Raw genomic sequence first — 23678 nt, forward strand, 5'->3', positions numbered from 1 at the left:
AAAAAAAAAAAAGATTCTGAAGAACCTCAGGCCAGGACAGGAATAAAGACACAGATGTACAGAATGGACCTGAGGACACGGGGAGGGGGAAGGGTATGCTGGGACGAAGTGAGACAGTGGCATGGACCAAATGTGAAACAGATAGCTCGTTGGAAGCTGCCACATAGCACAGGGAGATCAGCTTGGTGCTTTGTGACCACCTAGAGGGGTGGGATAGGGAGAGTGGGAGGGAGACGCAAGAGGAAGGAGATATGGGGATATATGTATAGCTGATACACTTTGTTATAAAGCAGAAATTAACACACCATTGGTAAGCAATTATACTCCATTAAAGATGTTAAACAAAAATGAGCAAAATCATCTCCATAGCAGATATACAAAATGGCCAATAAGCACAAGAAAAGATGCTCAACATCACTAATCATTAGGGAAATGCAAAACAAAGCCACAATGAGATCAAAACCACTTTACACCCATTAAGATGGCCACAAAAAACACAAGTGTTGGTGTGGATGGGGAGAAACTGGAACCCTTGTGCATTCAGTGGAAATGTAAAATGATGCAGCTGCTGTGGAAAACAATATGGTGGTTCTTCAAAAAAATAGAACTACCAATGATATAGCAATTCCATTTTTGGGTATATACCCAAAAGACTTAAAAGCAGGGACTCAAACTGGTATTTGTACAACCAACCTGTGTCTAATGACAAATAAATGAATGGATTAACAAAGTGTAGCATATACATACAATGGAATTTTATTTCAGCCTTAAAAAGGAATGAAACTGATACACACTACAATATGGGTAAACTTTGAAGACACTATGCTAAGAGAAACAAGCCAGACATAAATATTGGATGATTCCTCTCATATGATATTGTTAGTGTTTAATGAGTGTAGTTTCAGTTCAGGATGATGAAAAAGTTCTCGATATGGATGGTGGTAATCATTGCAGAACAGTGTGAATGCACTTAATTAATGCCTGAAGTGTACACTTAACAATGGTTAAATTGGTAATTTTTTTACAAGTTTTCTTATATTCTTTACTAAAATGAAAAATTTATAATTTTTGTAATGCAAAAGACACATTCAAATTAAAAGAAAAATGACAGGCTAGGCAAAAGATCTGAAACACAGTTATTAACAAAGCCCTTCTATAACTCAATAAGACAGTAGAAAATTGGTCAATGTATATAATGAGCAATGAGCAATCGAAAGGGAAATTCTAATGTTTAATAAACACGAAGGAACACTCATTTTCAACAGTGCTCAGGAAAATAAAAATTAGATAGTTTTATATTGACAAAAATATAATGAAAATCGTGTTGGAGGACTGAGGAAATGTGTGCATTCATGTGCCATGCATGAGGAGAGCAGAAGTACATTCAATCATCTTGGTGGGAAACAAAGCTGTATTTATCAAAAATAAAAGACACATTCCCTTTGACTTAGTAATCCTACTTTCAGAAATGTTATAGAAATATTCATTCAAGTCTGGAAATGTATGTACAAAAATGCTTACTACCCCAGTGCTACAACTGCAAAAAATGAAAATTAAATATCCTTTCAATAGGAATATAAACAAAGACATTATGGTACAGTTATACAGTACACTACAATGCAAGCATTAAAATAATGAGATAAATGACTGTGTCTTATCTTGGAAAAAAGCCAACAAAATATAAAGTTTTTTTAAAAAGGCAGCTGTAGCACAAAACAGATTTTTTTTTTAAAGGTATGACACACACACACGGGGTAGAATATCGAACAGTTAAACACTGTTAGCTCTGAAAAGGAGATGGGCGGAAGGGAAGTGATGAGGAGGAAACTGTCACTTTTGAAATACAAACATTATTTGATTTGGTTATATTATTTTTGTAATTACAGGGTATTTTAAATTTTAATAAAAATATTCTGACCTCAAAACTACAGAATGGAAAGGACAGGAAAGACAATTTCAGGAAACTGACTTCAGAAGACAACCTTCTAGGCCATATGACAGATATCTTGCCCCCAAATATTTCTCCATACAATCTAAAGCTGTTTATTTACTTTTCTTACATTTTTCTGAAATTCCACTGGTGTCCTCTTAAAAACATTAAAAACTTGAGCATTATATGGTGGAAAGGAATTCAGGCTAGGAGCCCAAAAGCAGTTCCTGTGAATTACTTTAGTCATTGATAGGATAAGGAACTCTCCCTGGAAGAGTAACAATTTCAATTTCATTTTTATTTTCCTTTAGCATTTTAGTAACATACGAAACCAAAATACTTCTTGTAAGATCAAGTGATTATCACCCATTCAAATCTTTTTAAATAAATTAATAAAAAACTACACTCTACTGACCCAAGTAAGATTAGCATTATATTTTGGAGATGGGGATAGAAACAGGAAACAAAGCAAAGAAGTAGGTAATTTTGGAGCATTCAACATTTTAAGGGTAGGGCGGACCGTCAAAACTTGAGGCCAGGATACCAGAGACTGAGTAAAAGACTAGGGAGGTAGAGGTATATTAAGGACAAATTTCACTGACTTAAAAATTATTAGACCTGTGTGTGGGGTACAGAACTTCATGATCGGACTTCCCTGGTGGCACAGTGGTTAAGAATCCGCCTGCCAATGCAGGGGACACGGGTTCGAGCCCTGGTCCGGGAAGATCCCACATGCTGCAGAGCAACCAAGCCCATGCATCACAACTACTGAGCCTGCACTCTAGAGCCCACGAGCCACAACTATTGAGCCCACGTGCCACAACTACTGAAGCCCACACGCCTAGAACCCGTGCTCCTCAACAAGAGAAGCCATGGCAACGAGAAGTCCACGCACTGCAACAAGTAGCCCCCGCTCACTGCAACTAGAGACAGTCTTTGCGCAGCAACAAAGAACGCAGCCAAAATTTAATTAAAAAAAAAAACTTCATGATCAAGTAAGCCTTTGGATATGTACTCAACCAAAACAAAATACATTAATTTTTTAAATAGTAAATGCATACGAAACAAAATTTAAAATAGTAGCTTTTATTTAATCTTTTTTGAGTCACAGGTTCCTTTAAGTATCCAATGAAAGCTCTGGACCATCTGCCAGGAAAATCATGCATATTCACATTAAAAATTAAGCATGTATAAAAAATTAAGCATGTACACAATTTAAAGAGACCTAAGACTCTGGGTTAAGAACTCCCATTAAAGGGACCTAAGACACTGGGTTAAGACTCCCTCTGTCCACAAAGAACTTCATCCTTTAAACTGGCTTAACTCTAATTCTACTAAAATGGTAAAACCTAACTTCCACCATAATTTTCTTTTTTTCCTAAATTTTTTATTTTTATTTATTTATTTATTTTTGGCTGCACCACATGGCATGTAGGATCCTTGTTCCCTGACCAGGGATCGAACCCATGCCCCCTGCATTGCAAGCGTGGAATCCTAACCACTGGACTGCCAGGGAAGTCCCAACCATAACTTCCTTAAGCAACTGAGTTCAGAGATCTAATTTGGGATTAACTGCTTGAACACCTACAAGTCATTAGTTGTACACTTTATGGAGGGAGGAACAGAAAGAATACAGCCCTCCATTGGTGTCCGCAGAGAAATGGTCTAAGGACGTCTCTCCCACAGCCCCCTAGGAGACCAAAATCATCAGATACTCAAGTCCCTTACATAAAATAGTGTAATATTTGCACAGAAACTATGCACATCCTCTTGTGTACTTTAAATCACCTCTAGATTACTTATAATAACTAATACAATGTAGATGCTATATAAATAGCTGTAAATACTATGTAAATAGTTGCCAGTGCCACAAATTCAAGTTTTGCTTTTTGGAACTTTCTGGAACTTTTTTTTTTACAATATTTTTGATCCTCAGTTGAATCTGCAGATATGGAACCCACAGATACGGAGGGTTGACTATACTGATAGCTGAGGAATAGATAAAATGACTATGGAGTAAAGAGTTAAAGTATTTAACAATCTGGAGGTGAGGGAGGGTAGAGAGGTTGTTGTGGGGGTTTTTTTTGCGGTACGCGGGCCTCTCACTATCGTGGCCTCTCCCATTACGGAGCACAGGCTCCAGACGCGCAGGCTCAGAGGCCATGGCTCACGGGCCTAGCCATTCTGCGGCCTGTGGGATCTTCCCGGACCGGGGCACGAACCCGTGTCCCCTGCATCAGCAGGCGGACTCTCAACCACTGCGCCACCAGGGAAGCCGAGAGGTTGTTTTAATCAATAGGAAGCAGAATAACAATTCCTGATCCATAGTAGGAACTCTATAAATGAATCAATGAAAAGTGAATAAAACAATAAATGAACAAAAGGAAGTAGCTGAAGAGACTACATGGCTCCAGTAATAGGGAGAGAATTTTAATATTTTGGGCACTACCCTGAAAATATAATTTAAACATTTCCTCCTCACTATAGAAAAATACAGTCAAAATTCTCAACAGCCATATTTACAACCAAATTTTTAGAAAATGACTCACCCATTAGACTTGCCAATTGCAGTATATATAAAATTCATTAGGAGGAAAAAATCAAATTACTAAATCAAAATCAAAGAAAAAAGGAGAAAAATTACTAAGTCAAAGGAGGAAAAAAATAAAAAATAAAATCAAAATATAAAGAAAATGTGGACCTACAAAATTAAATGCAGACAAATTCAACTAAATACTAACTTACTTTAAAATATGCCAGGGACTTCCCAGGTGGCGCAGTGATTAAGAATCCGCCTGCCAATGCAGGGGATGTGGGTTCGAGCCCTGATCCAGGAAGATCCTACATGCCATGGAGCAACTACTGAACCTGCACTCTAGAGCCCTCAAGCCACAACTACTGAGCCCACGTGCCACAACTACTGAAGCCCACACGCACAGAGCCACCACATGCTAAGCCACCACAACGAGAAGTGGATTACTAACCACTGTGCCACCTGGGAAGCCCCCCAAAAATCTTTTAAAATATACAAAGAAGATAAAAACTATGAAATAATAGAACTAAAAATGTCTGAAGAGATGTCTCATCTATCTCTGATGAAACCTGAACCTTTACCTGAACCTTTTCAGCCAAAATACATTACGTAGTTTTATTTTTTCCCAGCTAGGTGCTAAGTTTTTAACTTCTAGGAGCTCTAAGGAAGCAAATGATACTTTTTATAGCAAGTAAGTGTTAAGTAATTCTATTAGTTTATATTCTATTCTACTTAAGCAAATATCATTTTAAAGCTTCTGGTGAATACTTTTAAGAGAGGCAACCTCAGCAGCAGCAAAAACTAATTGAGATGGCCCAATGCCACAAAGGAAATAAGGACTAAAACTAGAATTCCTGAGAGGGAAGGACTGGGAGTGTGGGATTAGCAGATGTAAACTATTATACATAGGAAGGATAAACAACAAGGTCCTACTGTATAGCACAGGAAACTATATTCGATATCCTGTGATAAACCATAATGGAAAAGAATATGAAAAAAGGAATGTCTGTATGTGTGTAAGTGAGTCACTCTGCTGTACAGCAGAGATTACCACAACATTGTACATCAACTATACTCAATAAAAAAATTTTAATTTAGAAATCTATCACCAGAAAACTACTAGAACTCATTAATGAATGCAGTAAAGTTGCAGGATACAAAATCAGTATACAGAAATCTGTTGCATTTCTATACACAAACAACGAACTATCAGTAAAAGAAATTAAGGAAACAATCCTATTTACCATCACATCAAAAAGAACAAAATACTTAAGAATAAACTTATCTAAGGAAATAAAAGACCCACACTCAGAAAACTGTAAGACCCTGATGAAAGAAATTAAAGATGACACAAACAGATGGAGAGATATATCGTGTTCATGGATTGGAAGAATTAACATTGTTAAAATGACCATACTACTCAAGACAATCTACAGATTCAGATTCAGTGCAATCGCTATCAAAGTACCAAAGGCATTTTTCACAGAACTAGAATTTTTATTTTTATTTTTTTGGCTGTGCCATACAGCATGCAGGATCTTAGTTCCCCAACCAGGGACTGAACCCTTGCCCCCCATAGTGAAAGCAGAGTCCTAACCACTGGATCACCAGGGAATTCCAAACTAGAGCCAATAATTTTAAAGTTTCTTGGGAAACTCAAAAGACCCCAAATAGTGAAAACAATCCTAAGAAAGAAGAACAGAGTTGCAGGAATCATGCTCCCTGACTTCAGACTATACTACAAAGCTACAGTAATCAAAACAGCATGGGGAATTCCCTGGAGGTCCAGTGGTCAGGGCTCCACGCTTTCACTGCCAAGTGCCCAGGTTCAATCCCTGGTCAGGGAACTAAGATCCCGCAAGTCGTGCAGCATGGCCAAACAAACAAAAAACAGTAAGATACTGGCACAAAAACACACATAAATCAGTGTAACAGAATGGAGAGCCCAGAAATAAACCCGCACACTTAGAGTCAATTAATCTATGACAAAGGAGGCAAGAATATACATTGAAGAAAAGACAGCCTTCGATAAGTGGTTCTGGGAAAGCTACGTGTAAAAGAATGAAATTAGAACATTCTCTAACACCATATACAAAAATAAACTTAAAATGGATTAAAGACCTAAACGTAAGACCAGAAACCATAAAACTCCTAGAAGAAAACATAGGCAGAAGAACACTCTGGCATAAGCTGTAGCAATTTTTTTTTTTGAATCTTTCTCCTAAAGCAAAGGAAATAAAAGCCAAAATAAACAAATGGTACCCAATTAGACTTAAAAGCTTTTGCACAGCAAAGGAAACCACCAACAAAACAAAGAGACTACCTACTGAATGGGAGAAAATATTTTCAAATGGTATGACTGGTAAAAAGTTAATTTCCAAAACATACAAATGGCTCACACAACTCAATATCAAAAAAACAACTCAATATGAATGAAAAAATTGGCAGAAGACCTGAATAGACATTTTTCCGAAGAAGATATACAGATGGCCAACAGGCACATGAAAACATTGTTAATCATCAGAGAAATGCAAATTAAAACCACAATGAGATATCACCTTACACCTTTCAGAATGGCTATCATCAAAAATACCACAAATAGGGCTTCCCTGGTGGCGAGGTGCTTGAGAGTCCGCCTGCCGATGCAGGGGACGCGGGTTCGTGCCCTGGTCCAGGAAAATCCCACATGCCGCGGAGCGGCTGGGCCCGTGAGCCATGGCCGCTGAGCCTGCGCATCCGGAGCCTGTGCTCCGCGGCAGGAGAGGCCACAACAGTGAGAGGCCCGAGTACCGCAAAAAAGAAAAAAGAAAAAAAAGACCACAAATAACAAATGTTGGTGAGCATGTGGAGAAAAGGAATCCCTCATACACTGTTATTGGGAATGTAAGTTGGTGCAGCCACTGTGGAAAACAGTACAGAGGTTTCCTCAAAAAACTAAAAACAGAACTACCATATGACGCAGCAATTCCATTCCTGGGTATATATCTGAAAAAAACAAAAACCCTAATTCGAAACTATACATGGACCCCAATGTTCATAGCAGCATTATTTACAATTGCCAAGACATAGAAGCAACCTAAGTGTCCATCAACTGATGAATGGATAAAGATATGTTATCTATCTATCTATCTATCTATATATACATGGACTATTACTCAGCCATAAAAAAGAACAAAATTTTGCAATTTGCAGCAATATGGATGGACTTGGAGGGCATTACGCTAAGTGAAACAAGTCAGGGAAAAGCAAATACTGTATGATATCATTTACATGTAGAATCTAAAAACTACAGCCAACTAGTGAATATAACAAAAACGAAGCAGACTCACAGATCCAGAGAACAAACTAGTGGTTATGGGGTGGGAGGGGTGGCACTATAGGGGTGGAGTGGGAGGTAACAGCTATGTCTGTAAGACAGGCTCAAGGATGTATTGTACAACACAGAGAACATAGCCAATATTTTGTAATAACTGTAAATGGGAAATAATCTTTAAAAATGGCATAAAAAATTTTAAATAGCAAAAAGGAAAAAAAGATGTGATATAGATACGTATATACACACACACACAATGGAATATTACTCAGCCATAAAACAAGAATGAAATTTTGCAATTTGCAACAACATGGATAGACCTGGAGGGTCTTATGCTTAGGGAAGTAAGTCAGAGAAAGGCAAATACTGTAATCACTTATATGTGGAGTCTAAAGAATAAAACAAACAAATGGATTTAACAAAACAGAAATAAAATCAGAGATATAAAGAACTAGTGGCTACCAGTGGAGAGAGGGAAGGGGGAGGAAATCAAGAGGTACAAACTATTATGTATAAAATAAATAAGCTACAAGGATACATTGTACAGCACAGGGAGTATAACCAATATTTTATAATAACTATAAATGGAGCATAACCCTTAAAAACTGTGAATCACTGCTCTACCCCTGTAATGTATATAATATTATACATCAAGTATACCTCAATAAAAATAAGTTAAGAAGGGGCTTCCCTTGTGGCGCAGTGGTTGAGAGTCCGCCTGCCAAAGCCATATGATTGTAGGGCCCATACTCTTTTTTTTTTTTGGACCACTTCATTTATTTATGTATTTTTTGGCTGCACTGCTCTGCAGGCAGGATCCTAGTTCCTTGACAAGGGATCGAACCCGTGCCCCCTGCAGTGGAAGCGTGAAGTCCTAACCATTGTACTGCCAGGGAATTCCCTAGGGCCCGTACTCTTCATCGCTATGCTATGCTGTCTCTTAAAGATATCATCTGCCACTTATTACAATAAAATTTTTAACACAGTAACAGCTAAGAACTCCAAAAACTTCCAATTTGAAAGAAGAGGAAATATAAAATATTTTTCCTTCTGTATAATATCCAGAAAAGCTACAGACATTATGATTACTATTTAAAGGAAAAAGAGTATAAACATTAATTTAAATCCTATTCCTAAAAATGTTATAGGCAACTCAATGTTGCTTTCATTTTGATTTACTTCATTTCAGAAACACCATATTCTCATCACTGACTAATCCTCAACTGTCTAGTCTCCCAAAACTTTAGCGTTTAAAAAATCTCCACTCCCCCCGTTCTAATGATCCATGTGACACTTCGGTGTTTGGAGAGAAGGCAAGTAAAGAAATATAAATTGTTTATAATGGTGGTATCAGTCACAAGTTTGACCTATTGTTACACTGTAGTTTGGGAAGTTTCTCAACAAGAGCAAAACTATAATTAAAATTTATTTTACATTTGCCTTATGAAATTTAAGTACTGAAATAAATGTCATTCCAGTCTACTGGGTGGGTATGAAAAATCTCAACACATTTCAATACTATTAAAGTCATTCTTCTTTTATTAATATTCTAAAGTTAATAATCTTTCTTCCATAAGAAAGAATTTTTCTTCCATAATAATCTTTCTTCCATCTTTCTTCTTATCTTTCAGTGAGATAAGAGTCAGTCACTGACTGGGACTTCCCTGGTGCTCCAGTGGGCGAGATGCCTCACTCCCGATGCAGAGGGCCCAGGTTGGATCCCTGGTCGGGAACTAGATCCCGCATGCATGCCGCAACTAACAGTTCTCATGCTGCAATTAAGAAGCCCGCATGCCGCAAACTAAAGATCCCACGTGCCGCAATGAAGATCCCAGTGCAGCCAAAATAAGTAAAAAAAAAAAAAAAAAAAAAAAAAAAAAAAAAGTTTTTTTCAAGCATAAACAGTTCTATTCTCAGATCATGCCATACCTAAACTTAACATCTCATGAAAAGTACTTCAAATTTTTGCTAGATACATAGAATCACGAAATTACAAGACTAAAAAGAATTTAAAAGGTCATTTCTTTAATTTCCTTGTCTTCAAGCAGGATCATATTCATACCACCAAGATTTTTATCTATTTTATTAAGCCCAAGAAACTAAAATTCCAAAATCTGCCTTAGAAACCTATTCTAATACTTCCTTATGTAATTTTACATTTTCTTAAATCTCTGAAGCCAAAAAGAGCAGAGTAAAATAGAAATGTGGGTCTTTGAAGGCAAGCGTGACCTACTATCCTGCTTAAACCAACTTCTGACAACATGACTTTGGGGAAATTACTACAAGCACCCACGCCTCATTTCTTGTCCATAAAATACAGTAATAGTTCATCACCAAAATTTGTCTAAGGATTAACAGGCGGAGTCACAATTATGTTGCACAGTACCATAGCTAATAGTCAATAACTGCCACTTCCTCCTCTTTTGTTTTTTTTTTAATCTTTGGTTGTGATGGGTCTTCATTGATGCACGTGGGCGTTCTCTAGTTGCAGCAAGCGGGGGCTACTCTTCATGGCGGTGCGCGGGCTTCTTGTTACGGTGGCTTCTCTCGTTGCAGAGCACAGGCTCTAGGTACACAGGTTTCAGGAGTTGCAGCATACAGGCTCAGTTGTTGCAGCAAGCGGGCCCTAGAGCACATGGGCTTCAGTAGTTGCGGTGCATGGGCTCAGTAGTTGCGGCACATGGGCCCTAGTGCACATGGGCTTCGGTAGTTGCGGCACATGGGCTCAGTAGTTGCAGTGCATGGGCTCTAGAGCGCAGGCTCAGTAGTTGTGGTGCACGGGCTTAGGTGCTCCATGGCATGTGGGATCTTCCCGGACCAGGGATCAAACCCGTGTCCCCTGCACTGGCAGGCGGATTCTTAACCACTGCGCCACCAGGGAAGTCCCTCCTTGCCTGGTTGGACAGATTAACCCTCCTTTAGATAAAAATTATAAAATCTGTTTTTAAAAAAAAACATGTTTTCAAGGCTCTGGAGAGTGACCAAATGGAGACAGAAACTTGACAGTTTATCCATGAAAAAATGAAACTGCATCCAATGAGATCTGCATTTTGTAACTTCTCGTCTAAGACAGCAGTCTCAAATTTTTCTGCCTCAGGATTCCTTTACTTTCTTAGAAGTACTGAGTACCCCATGTAAGAAATTAAAAAGGAAAAAAAATTTAATTTTTAAATTCACTTAGGGCTTCCGTGGTGGCGCAGTGGTTGAGAGTTCGCCTGCTGATGCAGGGGACACGGGTTCGTGCCCTGGTCCGGGAAGATCCCACATGCCGCGGAGCAGCTGGGCCCGTGAGCCACAGCCGCTGAGCCCGTGCGTCCGGAGCCTGTGCTCTGCAACGGGAGAGGCCACAACAGTGAGAGGCCCGAGTACCACAAAAAAAAAAAATTCATTTAAAATGACAATGAACTTATTACCTATTAAAATAAAATTTTAATATTTTCCAGGACAAAAAAATATTAACAAGAAGGGCGGTAGAGTTTTACATTTTGTAAATCTCTTTATTATATAGTTTTTAAAAGACAACTGGATTCTCATATCTGCACCTTCATTCACTCTTTGTAATCCATTGTTCTTCCTGAAGCATATAAAGAAACAAAGGCATCACATACACAATATAGTTGGAAAAGGCAAGACCTTGTCAACCTTGAAAGGCTCTCAGGGTCCAAAAGAGGTCCTCAGACCACACCATGAGAATTTCTGACCTAATGGCAGTCTAATCTGTGCACAACTAGGGGGTAAGCCCCAAAATTTGCATATAAACTCTGCCCCAAATCTTGGTTAACTGCTAAACCATGCATGTGCTGTAGAGACTCCAGGGTACAGTGACAAAGAAGGAACTTAAAAGAAAAGATTTCAGCTGTTGTCACCACTGAAAAGAGAATGGAATTTTAATCCAATTAAGCAAACTGCTTACTAGAACAAAAAAATACTCTTCAGAGAACACAACAGAATCTAGTCCCTAAATTTCATTCAAAATACAAGCGTAAAATTAAGAAATTACTATCCAGTATACACACAGAAAAAACACAAAACAAATAAACCAAGAAAATGTGACGTATACGCAAGGGAATACAGTAAACAAAATCCAACCTCAAGATGTAGATGTTGCAATTGGAGGACTAAAGGAAAATATTTTCAAACAACTTTAGAGATAAGCAATCACAGATAATTGGAAATTATAAAAGGAACCAAATACAAATTCTATACTAAAAACTACAATAATTAAATTGTAAGATACATTAAGTGGGTTTAACAGCAAACTGGAGACAACAGAAGATAAATCCTGAGAAATTATCTGAGAGAAAAAAGACTGAGGAGAGCAGAGCCTCAGAGACCTGTGGAACAGTATCAAGAAGTCAAATATAACTTAAATCACAGAAAAAAAGAATAGGCCAGAAATCTATTTTTAAAATAATGGCCAAAACTTCCCCAGTTTGGTGAAAAACAAAAAATTTACCTATTCAGTATTAATAAAACTAAACAGGAAAAATATAAACAAAATAAACCTATGCACATTCATAGTTAAGACAGCTTAAAAAGATACAGAAAAAAAATCTTGAACGTAGCCTGAGGAAAAAAACACTTAGCTAGAACAAAAATATAAATGCCATCTAACTTCTCAGCAGAAATTATAGAGAACAGAAGACAATGGAACTGTATCTTTAAAGAACTGGAGGGGAAACTTTTCAGCCAGAATTCTTCAGCAAAACTACTCTTCAAAAATCAAGTAAAATAAAGATACTTTTAGATAAAGAAAAACAGTATTTTTAGCTAGTTAACAGTATGGCAATTCTTAAAAAAATTAAAAATAGAATTAGCATATGATGCAAATATTCCACTCCTGGGTACATATCTAAAAGAACTGAACGGGACTCAAACAGATATTTACACACTCATGCTCACAGCAGCATTATTCACAAAAGCCAGAAAGTGGAAATAACCCAAGTGTCCATTGATAGATGAATGGATAAGCAAAATGTGGTACATATACATCCAATGGAATATTATTCCAACTTAAAAAGGAATGAAATTCTGACACATTCTACCACATGGATGAAACTTGAAGACATTAAGTATGCTAGGTGAAACAAACCAGATACAAAAGGACAAATACTGTATGATCCCACCTATATGAAGGACGTAAATTAGTGAATTCATGGAAACAGAAGTAGAACAGTGGTTACCAGGGGCTTCGGGTTGGTGGGGAGGGGAGTTTCAGTTTGGGTTGATGAAAACTTCAACAATGTAACGCCACTGAATTTTACACTTAAAAATGGTTAAAGTGGTAAACCATAAGTACAAATCGTCCTTGATTTATGATGGTGTTATTATGGCCCAATAAACTCATAACAGGTTAGAAATATCGTTAAGTCAACATAATACACCTAATCTATCATATATTATAGCTTAGCCTAGCCTACCTTAAACATGCTCAGAACACTTAACATTAGCCTAGTTAGACAAAATCATCTAACACAAAGCCTATTTTGTAATGAAATGTTGACTACCTCATGTAATTTACTGAGTACTCAAAGTGAAAAACAGAATGGTTACACGGGTGCAGAACGGTTTTAAGTGTATCAGCTGCTTACCCTCGTGATTGAATGGTTTACTGGGAGCTGCAGCTTGCTGCCCAGCATCACAAGAGAGTACTGTACCACACAGGCTAGCCTGGGCAAAGATCAAAATTCAAAGTACAATTTCCACTAAGTGTATCACTTTTGTACCATACCCATCGAAAAATCCTAAGTCAGACCACCATAAGGTGGAGACCATCTGTATATATTTTACCACAATAAAAAAAAAATTAATCAACATACTTAACCATATTCAGGGAATAAAAAAGAAAAACCAGGGGCTTCCCTGGTGGCGCAATGGCTGAGAGTCTGCCTGCCGATGCAGGGGACACGGGTTTGTGCCCTGGTCCGGGAAGATCGCAAATGCCGCGGAGCGGCTGGGCCTGTGAGCCATGGCCGCTGAGCCTGCGCTCCGCAACGGGGAGAGGCCACAACAGTGAGAGGCCCGCGAATGTGATTGTTTCAATAGGTACAGAGTAAGATTTGAATAAATTATACCCATGATTTCAAAAAAACCTCTCAGCTAAATAAGAACAGAATTTCCCCTGTGTTATATGAAAAATCTACAATTCTGAGTATTGAAATGCTGGACATTTCCCCCCTAAAATTGGGAAGGAGGCAAGGATGTCTACTCTCAACAATTTTATTAAAGGTCCCAGTTGGTGCAATTAAAAATAAGAAATGCAAGGTACAAAAATTGAAAAAGAAGTAAAACTGTCCCTATTTGCAAACAAAATGACTATGCATGTAGAAGATGCAAAAGAATTAACAAAAAGATTATGAATCTTTACATTTAACCAGGTCTCAAGATACCAAATCAATATACAAAATTCATTGTATGTCTATGCACTAGCAACAAACAAACGAAAAAGAAAATTTAAAAACAATTCCATTTACAACTGCATCATATAACATAAAATATTTAGTAATAAATTTAACAAAAAAATGCAAGACCTCATCAAAAACTATAAAACGTTGCTGCGATAAAGATGACTTAATAAGTGAAGAGATGTCAAGCTTCAAGATTGTCAAAATGTTACTTCTCAAAGTAATCTATAAATTCAACACAATCCCAATCATAGTCCCAGCATAATTATAATCCTTTTTATATAAACTGACAAGCTCATTCTGAAATTAATAATGAAAACAAAGGTCCTAGAATAGACAAAACGATTTGGGAAAACAACAAAAGCTAGAGAATTTACATTGACTAAATTTGGGACTTACTCTAAAGCTATTCAGTGGTTCTCAGTTGGAGGCAATTTTGCACCTCAGGGGACATTTGGCAATGTCTAGATACATTTTTGGTTTTCACCATGGGTAGGATGCTACTGGGATCTAACAGGTAGAGGACAGGGATACTACTAAAATTCTAATACGTGAGACAGCCCCACAACAACCTGGCCCAAAATTTCAATAGTGCCAAAACTGGGAAACCCTAAACCACAGTAGTCAAGACAATGTGGTATTGACATCAGGATTTTCAAACAGATTAATGAAACAGAATACAGATTCCAGAAGATGACCCCCCTAGGTCAACTGTCTGACAAAGGCAACAAAGCAATTCAATGGAGAAAAAATTGTTTTCAACAAAAGGTTCTAGAACAAGATAGCCATAAGTAAAAGACTGAACTGTGATTCCCACCTCACACCATACATGTCATTAGTTCATGATGGGTCATATACCTAAATAAAAGCTAAAATGATAAATTCTAGAAGACAACGTATCTTCACAACCTAGCAAAAGTACTATCTGTGAAAAGACTTAAAAGCAAAATATATAATAGAACTAAAAGATCTCTACAACTCAATAAAAACTCAATCCAATTTAAAATATGGACAAAAAACTTCAACAGACATTTCACAAAAGACAACACACAAATGGCTAACAAGCACACGAAAAAAGTAGTCAATACCAATATTCATCACAGAAATACAAAAGTAAAACCAGAAAGAGAAATTAATTCCACAAACTACATACCCATTAGGAGGACTAAAATTTACAAGTCTGAAAACAAACAACTGTTGGTGAAAATATGAAATGACCCAAACTCTCACATATTGCTAGTGGGTAGGTAAAATGTTACAAAAGATCTAGCAATTTCTAATAAAGTTAAGCATACACTTAGCCTATGACCCAGTAATTCTACTCCTAGGTATTTACCCAAGAGAAATAAAAACATACCTCTACAAAAGGCCTCATGTAAGAATGTTCTGCTTTATTCATAATAGCGAGTATGTCTGTCAACAAGTGACACACTGTGGTATATTCATACAACAGACTACTACTCAGCAATAAAAATACTGATACCTGCAACAACCTAGAATAATCTCAAATATTATGTAAAACAAGCCAGCATAAAGAGTATGTACTGTATGATAGCATGTATATCCAATCGCAGAGCAGGCAAAAGTAATCTATGGTTTAAATGAAAAGAACAGCAGATGCCTTGGAAGGGCGGGGGGGGGGACCAGTAATTCTACTCCTAGGTATTTACCCAAGAGAAATAAAAACATACCTCTACAAAAGGCCTCATGTAAGAATGTTCTGCTTTATTCATAATAGCGAATATGTCTGTCAACAAGTGACACACTGGTATATTCATACAACAGACTACTACTCAGCAATAAAAATACTGATACCTGCAACAACCTAGAATAATCTCAAATATTATGTAAAACAAGCCAGCATAAAGAGTATGTACTGTATGATAGCATGTATATCCAATCGCAGAGCAGGCAAAAGTAATCTATGGTTTAAATGAAAAGAACAGCAGATGCCTTGGAAGGGCGGGGGGGGGGTGTTGCAGGGAGAAGACACGAGTGAGGAACATGGGAATCAAGTGGAAAGGTTCACTATGGACATTTCTGGGATGACAGAAATGTCCAATATCTTGAGTGAGGAATCTTACATGATAGAAACATTTAACAAAATAAGCAGTTTTGTGCATTATGTAACTTTATTTAAAAAAACTATTTTAAAAAAATCTAGTAGGGGTGGTGAGTAGATAGTGGTAATATTGAAATAATAGAAGAACTGTTGAACCTGAGTGACACACACATGGGGGTTCCCTATACTATTTTTGAAATTTTCCATAATTACAGGTATTTAAAAAATAATTTCTCTTGGGCTTCCCTGGTGGCGCAGCGGTTGAGAGTCCGCCTGCCAATGCAGGGGACACGGGTTCATGCCCCAGTCCGGGAAGATCCCACATGCCGCGGAGCGGCTGGGCCTGTGAGCCATGGCCGCTGAGCCTGCGTGTCCGGAGCCTGTGCTCTGCAACGGGAGAGGCCACAACAGTGAGAGGCCCGCGTACCGCAAAAAAAATAATAATTTCTCTTAATTCTCCCTCAGTGGAGGAAGAGAATTGGTAATCACTGTCCATGACATAAACTACAATCTCTTACTAAGGCATGCTCTAAATTTTCTTTTTTATGCTGAATATATACAGCATATATATACTCCTTTACACTTTCTTTAATCTTATTCATCATAGTTACAGCTCACCTTGAAATGTGTTCATATTTTCCATATTTGATTTATTTACTATTACCTGTAGGGAGAAAACACTCCTTTTGTCCCTACTACCTGATAGCAATATGCTACCTACTTTGAATACATTACCCAACTTAAATCCCAAAGTTGAATTTAGCATCTAGAATTTTAATCTTATTTACTTATTAATTACCTCTCTCTCATGAAAATTCATGTTCAATGGCAAACAAAGATCTTATCCTATTCACTACTTCTTCAGATATGGCACATAAAGGATACCCAGTGAATATGTGTAAATCAAAGCATTAAGGAATATAATATCAGAGCTCACAAATACACAGTTTAGCTCTCTTTTTGATAGTACAAATCACTTCCCACTCCAGTTATATCCAGCTTGTTTTGCCTTTTATTGGCATTTATATCAACTGCTATGTCTTTGTTTCAAGTGGAATAGAATATCTGTTTCAGAACTTCACATTTCCTCTATCCAAAAATACAATCATAAAATATTTAAACACAGTTGATTTAATGTATATATATTACACTATATTAAATGATGTGATTTCTTTTTCTGCTCTTATTCATGTGGATAAAGAAAAAAATCATAATATTTTGAGAGTCTCAAATTCTGCTAACATCACAATTAAAGCTGAAAAACCCTAGCAAATATTGAGAATTGAGAGTTCCTTACATAGGGATAAAATGCAGTTAAGAATAGATTTTTCTTTTTTTTTTTAAGAATAGATTTTTAACAAAAACAATGATCAAATTTACTTGAAAAGCATTTACCTAACAAAGAGAGCATCTATATAAGCCTAAAATCAAATTGTTAGTTCCCTTCAGTGAAATACAGGAAATCTAGGTTTGTTCTCAGAGTGTTTCAGTAAACATTTGGAGCATGTTTATGAGCAAAACTATCAATATCTTAAATTAGGATTAGTTTCACCTCAATTTTGAATTTTTTTTTCATTCTCAAATATCCTCAAAACATCCATAAAGTTAAAAAAAGAAGAGGGGAAGGACAAACATTATTAGTGGTATCATAAAAACCAAAAACTGAGTAAAATAACTACTAATGAAATCAAGTTAGTTTTTGAAACCAAGATTTTTCCTCATTAGTTACACAAAATACTACCCAAGAAGTTGGTAGTTGCAATTTTTCTCTGACCAAAAAAATCTGAAAAACTATTTTTGAACATTCTAAGGGAGAAAGCAAGAGAGAAGTAAACATCAGGAGAAACAGAAATAAAATCACTCACAAAGAATGACATTACACATACAAAATTTTATTATTTAAAAAACAGGTCACAAGTATCTTACAAATATTGTTCGCCATAGATTCCAATCCAAGTTCTTCCAGATGTCATTTTATGTTCATAGATTATATATAACTTTAAAAGCATTTACTTTAAATGTACCAAATGCAGCAAAAGACTTAAAAATAGAAGTTTTAAAGCAAATACTCATTTAGAGACACCAGCAAATAGATCTGACCTTTTCAAGTGGCTTTCCCAAAGAGTTTCCAATCAGTTTCCAGTCATTCAAGACTTCTTCAATTTTGGAAATAAACCTAGGAAAGAGGAAAAAACTTTCTAAATATGTAACCACATTTTTTCCTATTGTTATATAATTCCTTTAAAAGTTTTTTTTTAATATTTTAACACGTTCAACAAAGAAGGCTCAGTAAGTTTAGTATTGTTAGCCTAATTTATGGATGTGAAATAAAAATGAAAATAATCTTTAGCCCAAGAATTCTTAGATTGAGGGACTTCCCTGGCGGCCCAGTGGTTAAGAATCTGCCAGCCAATGCAGGGGTCACGGGTTCGATCCCTTTTCCAGTAAGATCCCACATGCCGCGGAGTAACTAAGCCCATGTGCCACAACTACTGAGTCTGCACTCTACAGCCCACGTGCCACAACTACTGAAGCCCGTGCACCTAGAGCCCGTGCTCTGCGACAAGAGAAGCCACCACACTGAGAAGCCTGCGCACTGCAAGGAAGAGTAGCCCCCGCTCTCTGCAACTAGAGAAAGCCCGTGTGCAGCAACAAACACCCAACGCCACCAAAAATAAATAAATTTTAAAAAATAATAAATTCCCTTGATAATACGTGGATTTAAAGTTTCTGTTAAAAAAAGAATCAAAACAATGCAAGATTGTTTAGATTTCTTAGATTGATTTTTTTTAAGTCTACTGCCAATCAACAAAGCCTGTTCTGCCTTCTATAAAATATAAGAGTAAATCCCTCCATATTGAAATGAATATAATAAATTTGAGACAGGAAAACTGACAGACTAAAATGATACTAGTAAAGATAATTATGAAGCCAATGATTTCTTCACTACCCTCCAAATAACTGATCTATTTAAATTAACTTTTCCTTTAAAGATACTTATGAATTCCCTGATTTGCCTGCTCCTCCCCCAAAAAATATTATTTGGGAACTTTGCCATTAAAACAAAACAAGTTTTAAGGGACAGCTGGCAAGAAACTGAAAGTAGATTTGTCAGCTTTAAGGAATAATCAACAGATTTTTAAACTATTCACTGTCTGATCTTTAATTCTAATGATCAAGCAGACCTATTAAAGAGAATGAACGCTGACCAGCAACATGCTCAATTTCAGCAAATGAACACCGTCACATCTCAGTAGCAGCATTCAATACATATTAAAGGACACTGTCAGAAGACCTGTTATTACTCTAATAAGCTGCCTTCTTACACTGTATATGCATGATGCAATCTAACAGCAACACGGCTCTCCTAAAACACTTACACAGTATTGCTAGAGTATTAGTTAATTCTAGTCAAAATATATTCAAAAGTAACAGGTTTTTCCTGTCAGTGACATTATATATTATTTATTTACATTCTTGGTGTAACGGTAGTAATGGGAGTTTTTATGATTCAACTGAACCTTCTAATTACCTCCTCTTTAAAATTTAAAAAAAGATATTAATTAATACAATATTTTGAGGGGGTTAAAATGGCAATTATCAGTTTTTATGAAGCGTGCTCTAGAAATAAGTAAACACGTTTGCAAAAAAAGAACTAAAAAATTTAAATGTAGGCATACGTGAGCAAAAATCTGTATGTGAAATACACATTACATTTATAAAGGTAAAAAACTAGAAACTGCCTTAAAGTCCAACTGCAGCAACCAGCTGTAAATTAATGGTACATCCATTCAAAGCACTAATATGCACCCATTAAAAATCATGTTTTGAAGCCCATTGAGGAAATAAGAAAATGTCCATATGTTAGATGACAAAATGGAAGCTATAGAAATAAATATTGGGACTTCCCCAGTGGCGCAGTGGTTAAGAATCTGCCTGCCAATGTAGGAGACAAAGGTTCGAGCCCTGGTCCAGGAAGATCCCACATGCTGCAGAGCAACTAAGCCCGTGTGCCACAACTACTAGGCCCACGTGCCACAACTACTGAAGTCTGCATGCCTGGAATCCGTTGCCCACAACAAAAGAAGCCACCGCACAGAGAAGCCCGCATATCACGACAAAGAGTAGCCCCTGCTCGCCACAACTAGAGAAAGCCCACGCATAGCAATGAAGACCCAACGCAGCCAAAAATAAATAAATAAATAAAATTTTTAAAATGATTTTAGAAATATTAATACAGTTTAACACAAAAAGTTTACAACACACAGATTACAAGGAATTTTCTCAAAATATTAACCGTAGCTATCTCCTGCTAAAAATAAATAAATAAATAAAAATTTTTAAATGATTTTAGAAATATTAATACAGTTTAACACAAAAAGTTTACAACACACAGATTACAAGGAATTTTCTCAAAATATTAACCGTAGCTATCTCCTGCTGGTAGGATCACAGGTGATTTTTCTTTCTTATTTTATAATGATGTATTATAATAAAAATTTAAAGTAATACAGCTTTCATGATAAAAGAAGGAACACCTTAAAATATTCATTGTATGAATCCTATCAGTACTAAAACAAACCAAAATTGGACTCTCTCCTGTATTAATATTTGATTAGAAAAATGTAATAACTTTATCCCTGAAAGCTCTCCAGATCTCACCTGAAGAGTCACTTCCTCTTACTTCTCATTCTGTATTAGGTTTTTTTGTTATATGCTCTTAAAAGACCAGGTTTCTTTCTCTTCTCAGTATTTCAATTTTAATTACAGGCTCTTGTACGATTGTTTGATTCATGTCTATCTATTCCATTAGTCTGTACGTTCAGCAAGAGCAGGAACCATATGCTTTCACTGACCACCACATCCCTAATGCTCTGCACTGTGCTTGACACATGGGTACTCAGTATTTTTTCAACTGACAAGGGATAAAAAGAGTTATTGGCTTCTCTCAATAAACTGTCCATATGGCTCATAACATACTGACAAGAAATTTCATTCAAACTTTAAACTCAAGGTTTAAAAGACTCCAAAGTCTTAACATTTTCCCACGAACTGTAAAACACTGGTTTTACTCTAGAAACAAGAGTTTAAAAGTCAAAACTCAAAGTTCCTACTTTGTGGTAGTTTTCAAAGCTGTGTTAACAATTACTTCCAAATAAGAAGCTAAAGGATCTAACAGTCCACTTCAGGATACTTTAAATATTTAGCTAGTGGAAAGTGATCATTTTTCTATTAAATACCCTTATTTCCTCATCCCACTCTCCAAGATTCAAATTACATTTTCTAACTACCTTTAAGACATTATTATTTCAAATTCAACAGGTCTAAAACTGGATTCTTCTCACTTTGCCACTTTCGTATCTTCATTCTCTCAGGCAAGAAACTGCATTTCCATGTTTGATTTTTTTTTTCTACTTGTACATTTCATCAAGCCTATCATCGATTTCTTTGAAATGTCTAACAATCTTCCCTCCTAGCCTCTCTCTCCAGTCTCCAAATCAACAACCTAATCAAAGTAACTTCATTTTACCTCATCTCCTCAAACCACTCTCGTATCACTTTGCCACTTTAAAATCAAGGGTCCCTCACTACTGCTCTTTAATGTTCTAAAGTGTGGTCTCCTGATCAGCAGTAGCAGCAGCATCACCTGGGAGCTTGTTAGAAATGCAAATTTTTGAATCTCAGGCATACAGAATCATCAACTATGATTCTGACGCACACTGAAGTTTGAGAATCACTGGTCTTAAAGCACCAAATTTAGATTCCTTTACTTAGCTTTGGAAGCTATCTATAACCTGGTCCTATCCTCCTTAATAATCTTGTTTACTTCCCTTCAACAAACAGCCTTCACTCCAGTAAAGACATTTCATTAAATCCCAAAGGTTTTCACCTGTCTCTGTTCACATCAGGACCTTCTCGTATTTAACCAATTACTTTCCACTTTCCAGGCCCAGCACATTTCCTCTCTTCTATGAAAATACCTCCAACAATTATAATCCACAGCAATAGCATCCTTAAAGTAATTTAACTATTTGCTGTTTTGTTTTTTTAACACATGGCTCAAGAGTTTTGTTTTGGCTTTGTTCTTCTCTGTTAGTATAGTTCTGAACACACAGTACCTGCTCAATAAAGCCTTGCCACTGTGCTTGTGTCTTACGGACTTTTTGGGGGGGGCGGGGGAAGGGACCACAGGTCAAACAAGTATCCCAGCAAGGATCTCTTCTATGCCGTTTAATGACATGACATTCACATCCAGATGGATTTCCTCTCCCAACCAGAAAGATTATAAAATGTTCCAACAAGCTCACTACTGACCTCAACACTCAGAAAACCTGAAGGGCCTCTGGGACATCAAACTGATAACACCTGGATCCAAGCTATCACTCCTCCCCAAACTTGGCCTTCAACTAATTCCAGCGATCCTACAGTTTCACGTAGCTGTTTCAACTGGGAGTGTGATGGCACCGGAAGCCTGGGCACATTACCCACTGAAATGGAACAACTTGAATCAAAGCGTTCCCGAGCCAGACGCGGACTATTTCAAAAGGTTATTCTAAAAGACAAGATGAGGCTGGTGGGAGTGGCAGACGGACAACCACCAGGACTCTGAAGAAAGGCCTCCTCCTGAAAAGGACGTACACGGCAAGAAAAAAAGAAAGAATGAAAAAAGCACCTGCGAAGTTTATTGCTCACTATAACAAAATGACGTACACGGAAAGGAACGCAGGAACGGAAGCGGTAGCCTGGGAACTGTTTCTGCGGGCGGGCAGCAACGAGAGAACCAAAGGTCTAAGGAGAGTGGCCGGAGAGCGGAGAAAACTAAACTCCTCCGGGGTTTGGCTGATGTGGGCGGGCCGGGGCTGGTCAGACGCGAGACGCAGAAGAGGCTTGCGGCCGACCACAGCAGGGAGGAGGCGGAGACCCAGACACCCACGGGTCTTACTTTTCCCGCATAAGTGGCGTCTGGGTTGGGGGAGTCTATGCTGGGGGAGTAGCGGGGGGAGACGCTGGGTCCCAAAGTGCTGGCAACCAATGATAACGACTCACTCACCTTTCCCATTCCGAGGCAGTGGTGAAGTCCGTGATCTCAAATACCTCGGACTCGGGCTGCGGGAATTGAAAGGAAAGAAAGAGATTGAGCTCCGAGGCGCTGACACGGAGGAGCAAACTTATACAGAGATAGGGATACGGAGGGAATAAACACCTCACCTCACTGTCGGCCGCCATCTTGAAGAGCGCCGAGGCGGGCGCTAGGGCTGCCGGGAAGAAGAGCAGGAGGGCGGGGGGAGCCGCGGGGAGGAGAGCCGAGAGCTGGCGGAGGCGGGGAGGGGAAGGGCGGGGCCTCCAAGCAGCCCCGCCCTCGGAGTCCCGCTAGGAAAAATCTCAGGCTGAAATCATTTGATTTTTCTTTTTTAATGTTTTTTGTTCCTGAAGAG

The 23678-nt window shown here is 37.6% G+C and overlaps 1 protein-coding gene across 1 annotated transcript in view; it reads right to left on the reverse strand.

Moving 5' to 3' along the window:
* RAB3GAP1 (RAB3 GTPase activating protein catalytic subunit 1) overlaps positions 1–23477 on the reverse strand; it is a 119220-nt gene extending 95743 nt beyond the window's left edge. The window contains exons 1-3 of the mRNA XM_024764103.1: positions 23452–23477; positions 23294–23349; positions 18343–18418 (exon numbers count right to left, since the gene is read on the reverse strand). Coding sequence (XP_024619871.1) covers positions 18343–18418; positions 23294–23349; positions 23452–23469 — 150 coding nt within the window. The 5' untranslated portion in view covers positions 23470–23477. The remainder of the gene's footprint in view (positions 1–18342; positions 18419–23293; positions 23350–23451) is intronic.
* Between the last annotated feature and the right edge of the window lie 201 nt (positions 23478–23678).

Source organism: Neophocaena asiaeorientalis, unplaced genomic scaffold, assembly GCF_003031525.2.
Source record: "Neophocaena asiaeorientalis asiaeorientalis breed wild unplaced genomic scaffold, Neophocaena_asiaeorientalis_V1.1 scaffold102, whole genome shotgun sequence".
Taxonomy (NCBI): domain Eukaryota; kingdom Metazoa; phylum Chordata; class Mammalia; order Artiodactyla; family Phocoenidae; genus Neophocaena; species Neophocaena asiaeorientalis.